At 45.6% G+C, this 20,020-nt stretch overlaps 1 protein-coding gene across 1 annotated transcript in view; it reads left to right on the top strand.

Moving 5' to 3' along the window:
• The first annotated feature begins 1,595 nt into the window (after positions 1-1,595).
• JARID2 (jumonji and AT-rich interaction domain containing 2) overlaps positions 1,596-20,020 on the top strand; it is a 211,470-nt gene continuing 193,045 nt past the window's right edge. Inside the window, exon 1 of the mRNA XM_054284528.1 lies at positions 1,596-2,155. Coding sequence (XP_054140503.1) covers positions 2,111-2,155 — 45 coding nt within the window. The 5' untranslated portion in view covers positions 1,596-2,110. The remainder of the gene's footprint in view (positions 2,156-20,020) is intronic.

Raw genomic sequence — 20,020 nt, 5'->3', positions numbered from 1 at the left:
AAAGAAAAATACACTTGAAATTAATCGAGAATTGGAACTTCGGGATTTCGCACCAGGAGTTTCCAAGAGCCGCGGGCTGGGGCAGCAGGCGCCGACCAGCCCTGGGCGAGGACGGGCCGCTCTCCTGGGCAGCCGCCGGGCTCTCGGCGGCGTTTAAAAGCACACACACATCCATCCATCCATCCATCCATCCGCACAGGAAGGTTATTCCCGGGCGCTCCGGGCCACCGGCCCGGCTCCCGCGGGGCAGCCCCGGCGCGGCGGCGGCGGCGCAGGAGTCGCGACCTCGGCACACCTCGGAAACACCGAGCGGGCCCCGCACGGCGCAGCCCAGCCCGCAGCGCGTCCCGAGCTGACACCGCCCGCCCGCCCGGCAGGCAGTCCGTCTGTCTGTCTGTCTGTCCGGCAGACCCAGACCGCCGCCTCCTCGGCGGGCGCAGCACACAGACACGAAGTTTTCGGGCCGCCACTTCCCAGCCCAACCCAGACACATTAATCCCCGTGCTCTGCCTGCAGCCTCCCGCGGCGCCTGCCTGCCTCCCCACTCCCTGTCAGCGATTCCCAATAAACTTCCCCCTCGCCCTTCTCCTCCTCCTCCTCCCTCTCCGGTCGTGCCTCTCCCCCGCCCTCTGCCCCCCCAGCCTCCACCACCGAGCGCCGCGGAGGGGGGAAGTTGAGGGAGACAAGCGGGGGGGGAAACCAACGTGGGGGGGGTGGTGTTGGGGAAGGACGAGCCTGGCGAAGGGGGTTCCGTGCCGGGTAGCCAATCGGCCGCCGGCCGCGCGGCGCACGCCGGGAGGTGTAGTTCTCCGCCGTTCGCCATTTTGTGGCGAGGGAACTACAACTTTCCTCACGAGCAAGGACAATTCTTGGGGCCTGCGCGGCCAAACGTGACTTTCAGGTGCTGCCCGCGCGGCGGGCCCCCCGTGCGTGCCGAAGCCGGGGGAGGTGCGGCGGGCACAAGGACGGAGCGGAAGGACAGCCCTCGGCAGGCGGGAGGAGTGAGGAGGCTGCAGCGGGGCGGGGAGGGGGGCAGGGCACGGCGACAGAGCGTGCTGCGCTCTTGAGGGACCGTCTTCAAACTCCGGGCTCGGGTTTCGGCGTAGGGCTCGCGGCGACCTTGGCTGCCGAGTGGCCACGCTTAAACGCCGAAAGAAGGGAGGTGGAAAGAGGGGTGGGGGTTGGGAGAGGGAAGCGCATGACGCTTGACCCGCATGGAGTGTTCAGCGAGGCCTGTTGCATGCGCTGAGCGCGGCGAGGGGCCGGGCGCTGCGGCTGCCGCCCCGGTTGGGAATTAAGGGCGAGCCCTAGGCGGTGTATGCATGTATGTGTGTGTGCCGTGTGTCCGTGTGTGTATATATATACACACGCATACATACATACATACATTATATATATATATACACACAGACACACACGCGCGCGCGCACACGCACGCACGCAGACATATATATTAACAACAGAGGAGGGGAGGGAAAAAAAAAAAAAAAAAAGAGCCAGGTCCATTTAAAGTTGCTGGCGGAGAGCTGTTCTCATTGGTTAGGGGGGGAGCTGGAGGAGCGGAGACACACACGGTGCGTGCAGCCCTCGCTGCCGCCGCCGCCGCTGCTGCCGCCGGAGCCGCCGCCGCCGCTGCTGGAGTTGTCCCTGCCGCTTTCCCTGCTGCAGCGGCACAAACGTGACTTCCAACGTCCCGATTATTTATCTTCTCCTGCCGGCCCCTTTCCTCCTCCAAGATGTAACTACAGCTCTGACACTAAGGACCTGCAGATCGCTTAGGCGGCTTGAAAAAGAGAAAAGGGGATATCAAGGGCGTCGTTTTTTGTGTTTAGGGGGAAAATTTCCATTATAATGCTTCACTAAAGTGAATTTTTTTTTTGTTTCCTTCGTATTCGTCTTTTTTTTTTTTTTTCTTCCGTCCCCCATTTCTCGGATTTATTGCTAGGAGAATCACATTGTGAGGAAAGAAAGTCGGATTACAAGATACCACTACAAACAACCCCCTCCCCCCTGGATTTTTTCGGTATTTTTTTTAATTTTTTTTTTAATTGTCTCGGCTTTAATTCATGAAGCAATTGTCCCCTTTTGCAATCAGAATTTGGATACCAGAATGAGCAAAGAAAGACCCAAGAGGAATATAATTCAAAAGAAATACGTAAGTGGTCATAACATACATCGTTTGACTCTCAGTTTTAGGAAATGGCAGTGAATGTCAAGTTTATAGCTAATCTTGCAGCTCTAAGGCTTTGGGAACAAATGTGATGCTGAATTTGATTTTTCTGTGGTGTGGTGGGGGAGTTTCAGAGGCCCCTTTTAACAGGGAAGCCTGCTATCCAGTTCGGTTATAAAACCAGATTTGTGTAGCGATTCCTCCAGTGAATAAATGTATTGACCTCAAATGACACAATCATAATCTAGTTTTAGATGAAACGCGAGGAGCTCGGGGGGCTGCCCCGATGTGTCACCGAACTGCATTTTCAAGCGGTTTTCTTAAATCTGTGCTTTTGCATGCTAAAATAGGTTTGTTGTTGTTTTTTGGGGTTGATGTTTTATTTTTTTGGGGTTGGGCTTTTTTTTTTTTTTTTCTTTATTATGTACGTGTGTCTGTCCCCGTCTGGTGAAGCGGCGGCGGTGGTTGTTGGAAGCCCTTTAAGTTGAAGCCGAGTGTCTGGTTATGGCGAGCTGGTTTCTCGCAGTACCACATCCCCTTCTCCTGTGTGCGATCCTCGGCTGCTCTGCCTTGCGATAGACACCGGAGCAGCCGGGGATCGCATTACGGGCAGCGCTTTCCTCGGGATTGACTGGAATAATGAGGAAAATGGCTCGGTGCTGTTTTAAAAATAATTCATTATAATGGCTCGAAAATTTGGGCTAATCCAGCGCAGCCTGGGCTGTATTTCTGCCTCTCTTTATTCAGCCGCTTAACCAATCCCTCGTAATTGTCTAATCCTTTAAACATATAAATGTGGATGGGTAGTTGGATTTTTGTTCGTGCTCCAGTTACGTTTTGATTGGCACAGGACAGTTTTTCCTTACGTTTGGAAAAGCGGAGGGGATTATTCATATATGCAGTAGAGCGAAGAATGATTTTTATCTCCATGTTTAAAAAAAAAAAAACCCAACAAATTTTGGGGGGCGGGTATGGGGGGAAATACACAGAAATTCTCGCTTTTGGGCGTGTTTGATGCGGGGCTTTAAAAGTTGTAGTTTATATCGCGTCTTGTCGCCAGCGCCGATTTCTTTCAGCGGAGGGGTGTCCCTTGGCAGGGAGGGTGACCTTCGGGACACTTTGCCTGGGTATTCTATAGATTTGGTAAAAACTGCAGTTGACTCCAGCTGACTGCCGCTATCGATTGCCCGCCCCGCTGCATCGCTGCCCGGGGGAGGCGGTGGAACGATGTGTGTGTGCTTTTGGGGATGAAGGGGAGGGGGGGCCTGCGCGTTATGTCGAGGCTGCCCCCCTCCTCCTTTCCAGCCCCCCCCGCACCCCCCTAAATTTCTGAATTAAAATACATCCGCATTGCAGAGGAGAGGGGAGCCCGGGGCCGGCGAGTTTAAAGTATGGCATCGAAACGGGAACGGCGGGTGGAAAGTCTGGCGAAACACGCGAGGCGTCCACGTTTCCCAGGCAGGCAGACAAAAGCGGGGCGGGGGGGGAAGGAAACCGCGGTGTTATTAATTAAAGGGGGAGGGGGGGCAAGAGGAAGAGGGGGAGAGATCGCCCCAAAGCCCGGCTCCCCCCGGGCTCCCCGGGGCGAACAATGCGGCGCCGCTCCCGCACCGCCGGGCAGGGGCCGAGAGCGGGGCTCCCGGGGGAGGACAGACGAGGGCGGACAATGTGCAGGGGTACTCGCTCTCCCGCTCTCAACTTCGCGGCGGCGCTTTTATTTAACCCTTCTCGCCCTTCTCCTCTTTTTCCCCCCAGCCCCTCCCCATTTTCGTTTTTTTTTTTGCAGGGGGCGGCGGTGCCGGCGGGGCGCGCTGGCGGCGGCGGCAGCAGCAACAGGTTGCCGGGGCTGTGACGGAGCCCGCGGGCCGCCGGCCACGCCGCCGCCCGGCCAGGTTCGCCCCGCTCCCGTGACGTCACAAAGGGACGGGCCTGCGCGCCGCGGAACCTTCGGCGCCCCCCCAGCACCGCGCCCCCCCGCCCCTCCGTGACGTCAGCGGCGAGGCGGGGCGGGGGCGGGAGGAGCCCCCGGGGCAGCGCTCGGCGGCGCCGCGGGGGAGGGAGGGAGGCAGGCAGGCAGGCACGGAGCGAGGGGGCGGCCCGGGCCAGGTGAGCAGGTGCGGGGCCGCCCTGCCGCCGCCTTCGGGCTGGGAGGAGAGCGCCCGTCACGTCGCCCTGTGGCGACACGCGTGGTGGCACGTCTCCTGCCCGTGACCTTCGGGCGCTACGGCAGCCCGGCGGAGCGCGCCGCCGCCTCTTCCTCCTCCTCGCCGGTGCCAGCACAAGCTTCGCCTGCACCTGGAACAATGGTCCCGGAGTCGGGCCCTGCTGCCCACCCCGGTCCCTGGTGCCCCTAGGCCGCAGGTGATGCTCCGCCAGAGGAGCGTGGGCACAGCCGCCGCACGGGCACCAAGTGTGGTACTTCATGGCCCCGCTCCTCTCGTGTCACTGCCAGTTGTCACACAATCGTGGAATCTCAGAACGGTTTGGGCTGGAAGGGGACCTTGGAGATCACCTAGTTCCAACCCCCCTGCCGAGGGCAGGGACACCCTCCGCTAGATCAGGTTGCTCAGAGCCCCATCCAGCCTCTGCTGAGACTGCCCTTGTGTCAGGAGCGGAGCCTGTTCAGGCTGCTGCTGCTGCTGTTTTCTTTTCAGCATTTGCGAAATGAATTCTGAAAACAAGAAGGTAGTGAGAACAATGGAGGAAAGCCTCCGTGTTGTGGGCTGCCCTCGCAGGGCTCAGCTCCCTGCTCCTTAAGTGCTTGCAATTGAAAGTTCCCTTAAACTTGGGGAGCATTACCTTTTGTGATTGGCAAACCAGGAATGAGGAAATCCGTGTATGCATCTTCTTTTCCCGTGGTTTAAAAACGCTATCACTTAATTTTTAAGAGATCCATGCAACTGACTCATACAACTCTTTCTTCTCACTTTACCCTCCTCCTTCTCAAACATCTTTACATATCAAATATTGCCTTTTGGCTCCAGCCTCACAAAGCTGACAGCTTTGTAAAGCATCCACTGAGAAGCCAGACTGTGTTCAGTATGCGTTTGGAATTAATAGTTCTTGATTCAAAAGCTTTGATGTCTTGAACATAATTTCACAGGTGCATTTTTCTGTCCGTTTTTGTGATGCTCGAATAGCAAATCTTCTGTTCTTGCTAGCTTAGGTCTCAGAGTAGCAGACCTGGATTACCGCCTTAAAATACCTGCACAGCTCTGCCACGGTAGCAGATGGTGAAGTATAATTAAGGAGTAATGTCACTACTGTCACCTCGTGTGATTTGTTTCCTTGTCCTTGCAGAAGTAAAAGTGCTGTAGTCTGCCATGAGGTGACACGCTTCACCTACGGATGGGCCTGGTAAGCCCCTCAGACAGAGGGCCAGCAAGGCCTGGCCAGGATTAGCGTGCTGCAGACATCTGAGAGCTCTGGTGCCTGCTGCAGCCTTTGAAACAATACTCTTTATTTGGATGTGCTTGATGTGGGCTCAGGGAGTTGTGGGGGGGATGGTAACTCTGCAGCACCACCCCCTTCTTCTGCATCGGGGCATTTGTGCAGGAGCCTGACCCTGGGCACTCCAGGGCTTCAGCTGGAGCTGCCTGCCCTGCTGCTTTTCCTGTGAGCCACTGCCATTTCTCTTCCCCATCCCCACAACTGATGATAGGCTCGAAGTTTGACCACTTCCTACAAGAAATAATGTAAAGAGGGTGCTGGCAGCAGAGATAGTATTCAGTGTACGCTGCGTCTTCATTCACATCACTTCTGGGGGCTTTTTTCTGCTGGGTCTCTTTCACACTTGCTGTAACAATTCCAGCAGCATAGCTGCTCAAGTCTTTCTTTTCCTGTGTGAAAAACTTAAAGATGCTAGCTGCACTCGAGAGCTACTTTTGGGTTCCTCTTAACCTCCTTCTGGTCTCTTGAGACTACATCATTATGTTGTAAGTGGCTATAGGATAGTACATAAGTAGAAACTAATAATTAAAGTACTTTTTTTCTTTAAATGAATATTTTGCTATCAACAGATGATTTGCCCTGAGATACTAATGGACTCCTGCTCACTCTGATGGTCTGCAAGCCAGGTGCAGTAAGATGCTGCCCAGAGTGAATTAGAGTGAATCAAGGCCCCTGTGAAGAGTTTCTAATGTTCATTAAGCACTTTCACCTTCTCTTGTGAGGCCTATGAAGCCAGTATTAAAAACATATTACCCCCTCCTTTTCTGTAGTAATAGCTAATGTTATGCATATGCTAAAATGTGGTATAAACGTCAGCTGATTCTGGAAGGCAGTAGCATTCCCTCCATTTTATTGTTTGATGAAAAAGAAAGAAGTCTAAATTACTTGCCTGAAGCTACATGCTGTAACAGCGGCAGAGTTGGAACTAATCTGTATTTCTGCTGCCTTCTCCAATATTCTATCCTGTAGCTTACAGGCTGTTGCTACAAGGCATGGCATCTGCATTATAAGGGACTACTTTATGTAGTTCCAACTTTCTTCAAAAATTTCCTCCATCCTAGTTATGGTCTGGACTGTTAGATTAATGTTATATTCTTAACATAATAAAAAAGCATTTCAGTATGGATGCTTCTATTTTTTTTAATAGATGATCATACCCTGCAGCTGATAGAGACCAGTTGATACTGTGATGACTCAGCTGTGGGAGTATTACATAAAGTAGGTCAACTTTTAAATCTTATAGTCTGAAGCTCAAGAGAATCCACGTTAAAATTTATGTTTTGTTTATACACTTTACTGTTATTTCCTGGCTTGAACGTAAGTGAAAGCTCTTGAGGAGGTGGAACATGTTTTTGGGGGTTGATTTGGAGTTTGCTTTTGCCCATTTTTATTGTATAGTGACTGAATTCGATCAGCTTGACGGAGGGGAAAGACCAGCTGCTTTCATTTCTAAAGTTTCCAGTTTGCAGCAGTCAAGTGAAAGGAAGGCTTTAAAGGCAATTTTAAAGTAGGGAAAGGAAAAGCAGAGACACGTTTATTATTTTTATTACAAGCACCCAGCTTTTGTGTGATCTAGCAGATGTGGAATTTGCAGAGGAATACTCAATTCTTCAAAATCCAAATTTGCATTTAAAACACTCTGGTTTCTCCCTTAGTCCTTTGCATGGCTTGCTTCCCAACTATAAATGTAAACCAAGTGTAAATGATGCATTGTTTGCCTTAGTGGGCAGACAGTCTGAAAACAATAGTGCTGATGGATTTGACTGCCTCTGTGTAAGATTAACGGGACATTAAAATTCAAGTCTATTAATGCAAATTTCAGTGTTGCCAAACCTGAACTTCCCTTAAGTGTTTCCTGGTGCTGATGGCCCTAAATGTCCCTATCCCACAGGCCAAAATTTCAGCTTGACAGTTTTTAACCTGTTGTTAGGACCTTAGAGAAAAGGGTAAAATGTACCTGGAGTTTAATGTCCAAATGAATGATGGGACATGGTACACATAGACTTTTTGTATTAACCACCATTTTTTATTTAAAGCATTTTTAAGTGGTAGGAAGCCACCAGTAAACTTAAAATCTGCAAGCCCCTGGTAAAATTCAGGTCTAGTATGTGAGGATTACTTGGCACTGAAATTCAGATACAGGAAATAATATGATTGCCAAAATCTATTTGGTGTTCTCTTAGATCTTTGATGGGTTGGTTGTTTTGCTGGCTTATTATTTCTGGAAATATTGGATGCAATCCTTCTTGGTTTGTAACAGGCAGGTTTTATTTGGGAGCTGTTGGTTTTCATTCGGAGGGATGAGTTTATTTCAGTCAGTCGCAGAAACGTTTCCTCAATGAAGCAGTAGGTAGAAGGTTTAAAACCATTTGCTGTTTCACTTGCTCGGGTTTCACACTTTCCCTTGTGTAATGACATCCTGTTCTGAAGTTGTTCCTTCAGTAATCTGACAGAGGCCTGGTATTTCCAGTGTGGGCTGTGGGAAAGGAATAAACCCTTTAATTATAGCAGTGAGGTCTTGTTTGAAAATATGCTAGCTCTCCTCCCCTCTGCGTGTCCTGTCTTTTTGTCTGACTCTTTCCTATGCAGAAAAGAGATCTGAAGGTGCAGAATGCTGCTGTTGAAGTTGCTCTGCAAGGGTGGCCATGATGAGTGGCAAAGCTCAGCAGTGCCTGGGACCACAGCCATGCCAAACACCCTGTCTGCAGGCGTGGGATCACGGCTCCTTGGTCTGTGAGCAGATGGATGCTGGGAGTGCACCCCATCTGCTCCCGTGCCAAGTTTATTGGCTTAATTTATGCTCCTGCAGGAAGCCATTCCCAGTGACCAGCCTGGCTGAGCACAGAAGCAGGGAAAGAGGCACAGGTGGAAATCATCGTTTCACTGGTACACATGGGGAAGATGTGAAGCTGCTTCAGCATTTCTGCAGGAAATGTCTCATCCTGGACTGATGCGTCACAAATGATATCCCTATTTTTATCTGAGGGACAAAAATCTCCTTTTATTGGGCTTTAATGGGATTGTGTGATTAAAAATCCACTGAAAACAATGTGAGAAAGCTAAACTGCAGTCTCTGTATGCTTTCTGCATCTAGGTCAGGCCTTTGGAGCTGGAGTAGTTTCTGGTCAGGTTCAGTTTAGTGCCTGTAGAACTGCTACAGGTGGAATTGGACATTTTGACACTGCTAAAATCAGTTCAGCAGAAATGTGATGATGCCCCCAGAAGAGTTCATAATTGCATCACTTGAGGGGCATGATTTAATCCTTTCTAAATGTCTCTCCTCTGTAATCTGCTTCATCTTTTCTGCATGGCTTCTTGCCATCTTTTCTGCCAGGTTCTTGCCTTGATTTGCTCTACAAAAAAGGCAGCCTTGGATCTGTGACTGAGAAGAAATGCAAATAATAGGAAGTTGAGAAACTGTGGCCTGCTGCTGTACTCCAGGAGGGTTTGTGGTATTTGAGTCCCTGGTGCTCTGCTTTCAGTTCTTGCAGCTTGCCTTTCTGGTCTGACATCTTTTGGATGACGTGATAGTTGCAGGAGATTAGCGTATTTTGGCACACGCACGCTATGATGACTGGCTAACGATATTTACAGCGTTCAAAAATAAACCATGGGAGCTCATTCTGACATAATCTACTAATCTTAGTTTTGCACTTTGATACTGTGTTGTCTGAGCCAAGTTAGGATAACTATATATTGCAAGCAATTCATTTTTAGCTTTGCTTGCAGATGAGTGTTGAGGCAGTGCATGCTTTTCAATTAAAAATGATGGGAGTGAATTTGGAGAAATTATCAGCGCTTTCAACTATATGCTTATTTTGTGCCTATTTTTGAAACAGTTTTATGTGAGTGGGTAGAGATGCATGCTCCACGATATTTCTGGATATGTTGTGTACTGGCATTTTGATGAGGTTATTTTTTTCCTTCACTGCCCACAAGAATGGGATGGTCTTCTGTGCACTTTCCCACATTTGTATGTTATGGGAAGAACTTTCTTTTCTCTTTGAGCATTGTACTTCATTCTTTTTCTGGATAACAAAAAAATCTATTACTGCCTTGGGTAAACTTTGGTCTTGTGCTAGGCATCTTGCTAGTTACGCTGCATTTGGGGGAGTCCAGCCAAGAGTAAGCTTTTGAGGCTCCCAGGTGGCAGGAATTCAATTTGCCCTGGACCTTGACAACTGCACTTAAACAGCTAAATAATAACTTTCTAGCCACATTTTTGAATGGCCTGCATGTTTAAGAACTGCAGCGAGGAACTTGGTGATGTAAAGCCTGTGAATCAAGTCAATGGCAATGTACAAATATTTTTTCAGGTTGCTACTATTGAAATGGACAGAAACCATGAGTCTTGGACAGGAGTCTGTTCAGTCTCTCAGTCTTTAAGATGCTTATCATATTTTTATTAGCTGTTATATTTAGCATATAGTTTCCTGTTTTGGTCTTAAACTGGGAGTCTTTATGTTCACAAAGTTCATTGCAATTAGATTTTTAACATGCTGCAGGCCACCACCTTAGGTTTATAGCTTTTTTTTCTTTTTGTAAGGTACCCATTAGACAGACTGAGGGTGACTTAGAGAAGGGATATGTTTCCTTCTTTCTTGCCTTTTTTATTTTATGGGTACTACTTTCAGCCACTTTGTCCTACAGTTCTTTTTGGTACATGAAAGTTGTAAGCCAGATTTCTCAGCTGCAGCATGCATGTTAAAGCCCCCAAAACACAAATTTGCAACCTGCACATATATCAGATGAATTAGCTTCTTGTCTCAACTTGAGCTGAAAAAACCCCAAAAATCCAACCTACTTTTGTTTTGATTTGAGCCCTAGAAAACTTGATTCAGACTTCTGAGTTCATAAAACTGAAAGCCAATTAAAAAGAAGGTTTTCTTTACTGTTTTTTAAGTTGACTGGTAACTAAACTGGTGTTGTACGAGGTTCCTTTTTTGGGGGCGGTTCGGGTGACCAGCCTTCATTGAGTCTCTTTCACATGTGGGTGACCTAGATGGAATGGACACCTGAGATGGGGTTTTCTCATTGATAATCACTTTTTTACCCTCTCCTGAAGTGTGGTGATAGTGATGATAATTCTCATGGCCTGTTGCCACCTTGCAGGCTGGTAAAAGCTTTTCAAACTTAAGATTAAGGCTCCAGCAGCAGAAAGAATGCCTTCTTACAGTCTTGTTTGGGTTTAGTAGAGCTTTTAATAAACTATTAGAAGAAGTGCTACTCCAGCTAACTTCTGCTTTATAGCTGCAACTGAAAGGGACATTCTCTGGTCTCAGAAAGCCAGTGTTAATTCTTTTGTTGTAGTTATTCAGCTTATAATGGAGACATAGTAATATAATTTTGTAAGACAGGCAACTTCATGTAACTTAAAAGCTGGACTTAGGGCATGTTATAGTAACTATAACTTGTGAATTATTTATAATTTGGAAGAAATAATGGTTATCCTAATGCAAAATAATTTTGAAGCGGCTTTTTTTTTTTTTTCAATCTGTAATGCCGTGAACCAGTAAAAACAACAAAATAAGAAGTAGGTGTCAAGAGAAGCTGTCCTGTCATGTTCTACTCTCTTTTTCCTAATCTGTGTTTGAATGCCCTGTGTATGGCTTAAGCTTCTTGCCTTCAGTAACAGCGTTATGAATGTGGAGACCAGTGAGGTGCCTGGCGCTGTGATTCTGTGATTGCTCTAAGCCTGCACTGCGCTGGAGGAAGTGGTTCAGCCTTCCCTCTGGCTGCTTCTTCCCCTTCTCTTCTGCAGGCTGACATGTGCCAGGGGATCACTCCCACCTCAGACTGGGGACTTTGCAGCTAAAAACTGAACTGACAAAATGTGGCTGATTTTTAATGTGGAGTCATTTACTGTTGCAGTTTGTGATGTAGCTAGAAAGAAAAATTCTTGGTCTTGGGAAGGTGTTACAGGGACACCCAGTGAAGTGGCAAGGGAGGGGTAGGATTGCATCTGTTAGCAATAGAGTGAGTTTAAATGGGCTGTGAAATTATGACTAAATAGGAGTCCAGATACATGTTTTATTTCATAGCAAGCAAAATTAGCTGTCCTTGTCTGTTTTAAGGGTTGTTCGGATTTAGATTTTGCTGTACTGCCTTACTGCTGGAAGCATGGTGAATATTAAACAGCGTTGAAATTAAGTTAGACCTCACAGGTGAAAATGGAGCTAAAGGTGTTTGTGCCCGTGGTGATGGCAGTGCCATAATCATTTCCAAAGTGCTAAAATCAGTTCAAATAGAATTAAAAATGTTCTACTGTTACATGTTACGCTTGCTTAGGTAGGATTTGAACAATTTTGTCCTTCAACGAAAGAAATAAAAAGAGGAAGAAAAGAAAATTAAGATACTGTGCTGCTGGAGGCTAAGTTCCACTGCTGAATGTGGTAGAAGAACTGCTGCTCTTTTCTAGTTCAGCAGCCACACACACCCATCCCATATGCAAGAGCTTCACTGTGGAATTGAAGCCAGTGTACTGTTCTATTTTCTACATCTTATCATAAGAACCTGCTTACATAAGGGAATTCATCCAGAAATTTCCCATGGCTTTATTTGTTTTATTTTGTACCACTCAATAATAAGTTCAGATAGCTTCTCATGTTAAAACTACTCATGTCTATTGAATGTGCACATGAACTGAAGTGCTGATGTATTTTTGCCCTGGGTTCCCAAGTAGTGTGAGAAGGCCAAATCATGTCAAATCAAAAAGCTACAAAAACCAAGGCTTCCTTTAATTATAGGAGCAGCAGGATGTGGCATCACATGCTTTTTTCTCACCATTGAAGCCAGCAGTGGTGACCCTATGAATCATTCCTTCATGGTACGGTGCTTTGGCCATATCAATACAGCCAGAGAGCTGCATGTGAAATAGGGTCACTGAAATTATGAGACTTAAAGAGTAGTTATGCCTAGGCTCTTTTTTCTTCCACCTTCTCATCTTTAAATGGTCTGGTTTCAGTGCAAGCCTGCAGGACTTTTTAGTGGCACAGTTAAGGGAGCAGCAAGGCACAAGGACCTCTTTGGCTTTGCTGTGGATTACAAAGACGTGGAATTGGCACCCTCAGTTTGGATCCAGCAAGGCACTGAAGCACGTGCCAGTCTCAAATGTATGAATACTCTTACTGACGTCAATTCAAGTACTTGGAGCTTATGAGTTAAGCACATGCCCAAGTGCTTTTCAGGGCTTGAGATTTTGCTGTTCCTGTGTAAGAGTGTGTGCAAGTATTTGCAGGCAGGAATGTTAGTTTTCTACAAGGGTGATAGCCATTTACTGGTTTTAATAGCTTTACTAAATGTAATACTGCCTGTTTTGGTTTTTTTTTCTTGAAATGTTTCAGGTGTTGTTTTTTTTTTTCTTTTTCAGCCTCTTAATGTTTTATTTAAAGGTAATAACTGTTATTTTTCTTTACTTACTTTTCATTATAGTGCCACTGCTGTGCTTTTCTCTCTCATTTCTGACTAAGATCCTCCATCCACTTTGTCCTTGTCTAAGAAAATCAGCTCTTACAAAGCTCCTGCCATCTCTTTGCAAGAAAGCCAAATGGACTATTGGTGCAGTATTATTTTCTTTTCCAGGAGGCTGGACAGGAAGATGAGACAAGGTTCATGCAGCTCATTTGGGAGGCCAGCTCCATAGGAAACACTTTGGAAGGGGAGGGATTGTACAGTTAAAGCCTGTGTGCAGAATTTGAGTGTTGTTTATAGAAAATATTGGCTGTGTGTTTGTTTTGCAAGGCTCAGCAAACTGTTAATGCACAAATACTGTGGAGGAAAATAGAATGTGGCCCTGCTCATTCCTTTTTACAGTCCTTTTATGAACTTTTGGGAAATCAAATCCTGCTGATGTGAGCATTCAGGGAAAGCTAATTTCATATTTCGTGTACATTAAAGGCTTTTATTTATAAGGCGTTAATATTCATGCTCTTTCAGTCAAGAGCAGCATTTTGTGACACAACTGACCAATCATAAAAGCCACTGCATCTGCATGGCTTCCATTATTGAAAGGGGGTCTACAATCTTCATTTGAGTATGATCTTCCAAATTAACTAATGATGGTCAGATTTCTTGCAGCCTGGTGACAGACCAGGTATAATGATTTCTGGACCCTGTTGCTTTGGAGAGCAGGAATATGATTTTTACCAGAAATATGCTATGAAAAATACAATCTCCTAAAGTCTTCTGGGTAATATAATTTCTTGATCTCATACTTAGTATGTAATTATCATACTACTTGAGCTGGCTCCAGTGAAAGCTGTTATGTATAGTGCAAAAGATGGAAATGTGTTTATCATGTAAGTAATTATGTGTGTACTTGTTGATTCCTTTTCCTTTCTTGGTGTAATTTTTACACCTTGCAGTTACTCTTGCAGTCAGGGATGCAGTGAGATTAATTCCCTGTAGGCATTTTAGAAATTACTGGGTCTCTAATTTGGATGGAGGAAAGTGAACTATTATTTCCTTTTCTTTATGCTAGCTTTGCTCAGATCCTGCCAGTGGTGAGCCTGTCATTTTCCCCCCTGCAGACTGCCCATCTCCTAAGGCCTTATAACCACTGCTGTCCTCATGCCTGATGACTCAGGCCATTCCTGCTAGGCTCTGCCTCCTGGTCCAGATGGGACCAGAAGCAGCATTCCTGCACGCATGCCTGTCTGGATGTGTCCTGCTTTCCCCTCTGCAGTAGCATCGAGTTGACCACAGGGATTGCTTAGCAAAGTGGTCAGAGATGTTTTTTGCTTTTTGGAACATTTTTTTCAGGATATGCCTTTGTCTCTTACTTTTTTTTCCTCTCCTTTTCGTGTCCCTGTTCACCTTGCAGAACCACAAGTAGATGGTACTGACTGCCTGAAGGACTTGCTTGTTATCAGCAATCTCAGAATCTGTCTGCTTCACTTGAGGCCATTTCAGAGGTGCTTCAAATCTCTGTCAGCTTATTGCTTGCCCTCCACAAGCATGACTGCAGCTTCATTTCAGGCTTTCTGGGGAGCAGGAGTATATTCAGCTCTGGAGAGCTAACCTGTCCTCCAGCAGAGTTTGTGAAACCAAGGTTAGTTAGCATAGTCAGAAAAATGGCCAGGATATTTATCCATAGCTGGAGTCCTGCTAATGTGGAGGATGGCTTGCCCTGAGTTTCTGGTCCTGAGCTCCTACCACTGTCCCTGTCTTTAGCCATCATGGTGGTATTTTTGCTGCTTTTATTTGTGTGTTCTCCCTCAGCATTGTATTGTGGTCATGTCTTCAGAAGGTCAACTACAGCTTGTCTCATGGACATGATAGCGTAGGAGGGAAACGCTTCTCCATCTTTTACAATGGAAGAATAAATACGAGCGCACTACGCTGTTGCCTTTGGAATAGGGCTTTGAAGGTGTCTGTTCAGTCATGCTTTTGAAGGTGTTCTGAAATTGCTCCCAACCATCCTCTATAGGTGTTTTATCATCATTCTTCTGTTCTCCTGGAGCAGTAAATTGCATCTTGGCTGAAACATTATCCTTTCTTCTTAAAAGACTTCATGGTGCTGTACTGCTTCTTCCTTAATTTCATGCTCTCCAAATGTCCAAGTATTTTTTCCCAGTAAGAGAAGACCCAGTATTTTAATCAGGAACCCAAGTGCTACAGAGCTGAAGCAACACAATGTACACTTCGGCTTCAAAAGGTCACTCCTCTGTGGAAGAATGCCATTAAGACAGTTTCAGCTTGTTTCCAAATTTCCAATCTGTTACCTTTCTCAGGGGTTAGATCATCTTTGATAAAAGCAAGGATCTGCAGGTGATCTGGGGGATTCAATAGTTTTAATTTCAACATATGTGAATAATGTTAAGCCTGTGCATAAACTAGTCTAGTTAAGGAGAACAAAATAATAGGTGATTTCTTGAGGCAATCCTTTGAAACAAGAAGTAATATCTTATAAATTTTTAAGTACATAAGAAGGAAGATTGAATAGCTGTCATTATTGGAGACAAAGACCGTAAGAACAATGCTAATACTGGCTGACTGATCTACCATTCAGCTTAGAAAGTAGGACAACATTTAGTAAGGGAAATCTCGGTTATAGTGGACTTCTTATCAGGGCTCCTAATCCTGTCATAGATAAGAGAATATAAAACTGTCAAAAACAAGGTTTTAAATCTGCATCTCCTAGGTTGCTTTAACTTGTATGGCTGCCTTTATTTTTTTTTCTTTCCCCTTTTTGTAAATTGGTTTGATTGTTTGTTCATGCAGGAAGTCCCTAGAGAGAAAACAAGAGAATTTCTTCAATGAGGTGGCCTTTAGGTTCTTGCAAGTGTCTGTTCTCAGTGAACAGACCTATCTCAAAACTCTGCCTTCATTTCATATTTGGTTCATGCTACAGAATGAGAAAGTTCTCTGGAGCAAAGTGTAATGCTATATAGCCTCATTTCATACATTTTTCCAGTGCCTGGCATGCCTTAATGCCCATGGAAGTAAACTTGTACAGTTATCGTGTTGGCAGGGTTGGTAATCTCACAGCTCTTGTTGTAGAAGATTCATGTGTCTGGCTCTTCTGGACTAGAATGTAGAGCTGCTTTATTGTCACTTCTGAAAAGCGGTTCTGCCCCCGTTTTCTCAATACAGCGAGTCTCCTTTTTATTGTCAGTTTTTGACTTTCTGGTGTGGAAGACCAATGCAAATATTACCAGGGTTTAATAACAGCCTACCTTTGGATGAGTATTACTGTTGTGATAAAAATGATAGGAGGTTGGTTGCTCATTGATTTGTGCTTTTTGGCCATTTTCCAGGATGAAACTAACTTCATTACGCAAGAGTTTCAGAACACTGCGGAGTTGTTCATTTATTTCCTTTGACTGTTATCGAGCTGACAGCTTGCCTTTGGAGGGTCATATGTTCAAAAGCTGCCAATTGGATCTTGCTTCATTTTAGCCAAATGTGGCACAGTCTGAAGTGCATTTCATCCCTGATATCCCCCCTCCCCTTTTTTTTAACTCCCTTAACTTTTTTACCTTTTAATCTCTCTTCCTTTTCCCTCAGTTCCTCCTGCTAAAAATAAAAATTATTTATTTTTTTATTGTTCCCCCTGGAACAGAGGCAATGCCACAAATAAAAGGAATTAGGTTTTTTGTTGTTGCTGCCTGTAATTTTGGTTTCTCTTAATAAGACTTTAGTTTCTCTGGTTAGACAGTCTGCACTGTGGAGAAATGCATGCGTTTCAAAAATGGTAAATGGAAGGTATTTTTCATCTTGCTATTTTTGCTAACCATTTTGCAACCTCTAAGTTGGCTGCTTATTTCCAAATTGTTCCCTGTGACTTTTTTTTTCCTCCTCCTGCTTTATCAGTGCTCTTTTCTCTTCGGGTGGTACCTTTCCTTGGTAAGCCTGTATGAAGTTGGCACTGCACTATGCACTCAGCTGAGTAATCCTCTCGATGAAGGAGAAATGGGGAGGGAGACAAACCACGTGTAATATCTGCCTATGTGCTACTTGAAATCAGAAAGTGTATTTCTGCTGTGGGACCCAGAGACATGGTTTCCTCACACTGAGCAGTTGTGAGGACAGGCGTAACATTTTTTCATGTCAGTAGGGTAATATCTTGAGTTCTTCCAAGTGCTTCATACAACTTAGCTTTGTTTTTTAATGTCTCTATGCATACCTGAAAAACAGATGTTTTTGTGGTTCAGTCTTAAAGAAATGTTCTTAATAACTAAGTAAGGTAAGTTGAATCATCTATTTTACGAAGTGGGCAACTTTTATTTTGATTTTTCTGGCCTCTTAAATACGGTGTTAAATGCAATGGAAGATAGACTTTCAATTTTGAACAAATGTATTCTGTCTGTGAAAATTTTTTCCGTTAATTACTTTAAAATTTTTTCCCAGAGTAATTCTTGACTCTTTTTTTCATTACATATTTATGTCCTTGTAAAGTGGAAAAATGCTACCTAAGTATTACTATGCAGTGTATTAAGCTGCTTGCTTTAGTCTGAAAGAAGCTCTTAAGATTTCTCTTAGAGGAAAGCAAGCATATGTCCATTTCCTCTAAGATTTTGTCTCAAATTCCTTCTCATTTCAAGGCTCGTAATTTTCAGTAATTTTAAATTCACACGTATGTTTATACATTTATTTTATAAAAGTTTGTAGTGTATTTTATACTTTAATGTGGATTATTTCTTAATTTTGCCTTGTTTCCTGCCTAAGTAGTGTTCTGTAATTACCTGATTCACTCTGGTTGTGGGTGAATGAAACTATGAAATTTGTTGTCAATTAGCAATCAATGTGGTATCCATATTTTTAAATGTTATAAATTGCCTATTAAAGCTAATTTTCCAGGGCATCTCTATCTCCGCTCTTAATGTAATGCAGAATATTTTACAATAATGCCTAGGTTAACAATGATAGTCTTGCTGTATTGTGCAAAAAAGGCTTCTGTGCAGACCCAGCTGGGTTTCAGGCTTAATTCATTGCTCTATGGTGGGATCACCACAGCTGCTGTGGGGCCTTTACAAATGCAAAAAAGCTGTCAGTGTTTGTTTCATCAGATGCATAAATGATGAGGCCAAGTTGAGGAATCCATTCCAGCGCGCGCGGTGTGCATGCTGGAGGCATTATTGTTTATAGAATTAGTGTCTTAATGCTTTAAAATACATGGTGCGTGTTTTACCTTAGAGCAAAATATTTTAGGAGTAAGATGGTTTAAGGATCCTCTGCAATTTAGTCCCCGCTTCTAACAGCGTTTGCCCTGACTTGTGTAAATGTGCATCTGAATTACTGCACTGTACCTGCCTTGGTCACGAGTAATTCAGTTCTCCTGTCTTGTGCATCTTTTTTGCTAGTACTTTGATTCTCGTAAGGAGTCACAATTAAATAACTGCACAGCTTTAATGCAGATTTTTGCCCCCCCTTTAGCTGTCAGCCGCAGGAGTTGTGCTGTCTCCTATGGTCACCAGAAGTCAGAGTACTTCTTTTGGCTGTCAAGGCTTGAGCGAGGTTCCTTCCAGCCAATTAGCAAGTAACGATGATTGGTTTCAGAGAGGGCTGCTTAAGAATGCAAAGCATGCCTCTGTGCTGGGGCCGAGCACACAGTTCCTCTACCAATTCTCCTTTCCTTTGCTTGCGGCTCCAGGAATGTAACATGAAGTAGGGCTTTTACTTACATGATGCGAGGCTGGCTTTTGGGAGGCAAGGGTGATGGGGTTTGGGTCTTTAATTGTTTTTCTCTGGGAGCACTCATGTGATCTTTCAGTCTTTGTTGTAGTCTGTTGGCTGCGTGTGTGAGGTTTCATTAGGGCACGCCACCCTTCCCATATCATGTAACTCCAGCGATAATAGGCATTGCAGGAATTTTAACTAACACACCGTTTAAGCCGTTGTCGCTATGATTTTATTAAATGTGCTTGCAGCGTGGAATTTTGCTAATGCTGTAGAGTGATCTGTTATGCAAATTGAATGTAAGAATGGGCTAGTGGGAATTTGTTGTCTGTATGTTGGAGACCTGTCTTGTGCATTTGGAAATGAAATGAGCTAAATAGTGTCGATGCTGACTGCAGCTGAAATGTTCACGCAGCCTTTGCTTTCCTGCTTGGGGTGTGATATTGTCACCCCAGAGGCCACATTTGGTTTGTAGGGAGGGGTGGTGCTGAAAGCATGCTTGCTGCTGATACGTGCTGGCCATGTATGGGTGAGCTGAACAACCTGAGTGCAGGATACTTTAGGCACAGTCATATACACTTAGATTATGAGATCTATTCTGGCTGGTCAACATGGCGAGTCAGAGGTGTGTTCTTGCTTAAGCTCTTGTGCCATAATGCAGGCAGATTCCTCTGCTGGAGCAAATGGTGTTTAGTTCAGTGCATGACTGGTGGTATCCATGTTCCTTGGCTAAATTGTTGGCCTGCAGGTAAAGCAGCACTTCTCCAGGTGTGGTGTGTGGCAAGGATACTCTTGAGTCCTGCCAGGTGAAGTGGGAAGGCAGGGAGTTCAGCTTCTTTTCTGGATTTGCTGCTTCACTGAGGCACATGAGTTGCTGTAACCCCGGCAGACGTGAGAGAAAGTCACCTCCTCCCCACACTGCTCTCATGGCCTCTATTATCTCTCGGCTCAGGCTCAAAAGGTGACCAGCCTTCTCGTGCTGTTCCAGGGAGCAGGTTGTTTGCAGCTTTCCCTCTGTCAGCACTTTGTAGCTGGAAAAGCAGCAGCAGCCGAAAGAAATCCCTACCTGGCAGGCGGTGCCCTAGGTCCCTTCCTTCCCTGCTCCTCGTTTACAGTCGCCGTAAGCGCTGCCATTTATTTCCCTTGGCGTCTCTATTTTGTTATTTGCTGCTGCCTGGGGGACCGGCAGTGGTGTGGGAGGGCTGCCCTGGGGGTGCTGCCCTGGGCTGCAGCGGCAGCAGGTGCTTGGGCAGGACCTGGAGGAGCTGTACCAGCCGTGCT

Source organism: Melozone crissalis, unplaced genomic scaffold (genome assembly GCF_028551555.1).
Source record: "Melozone crissalis strain CALT ecotype California unplaced genomic scaffold, PUWL_Pcris_2 ptg000042l_1, whole genome shotgun sequence".
Taxonomy (NCBI): Eukaryota; Metazoa; Chordata; class Aves; order Passeriformes; family Passerellidae; genus Melozone; species Melozone crissalis.
This window is presented reverse-complemented; position numbering and strand designations above follow the sequence as displayed.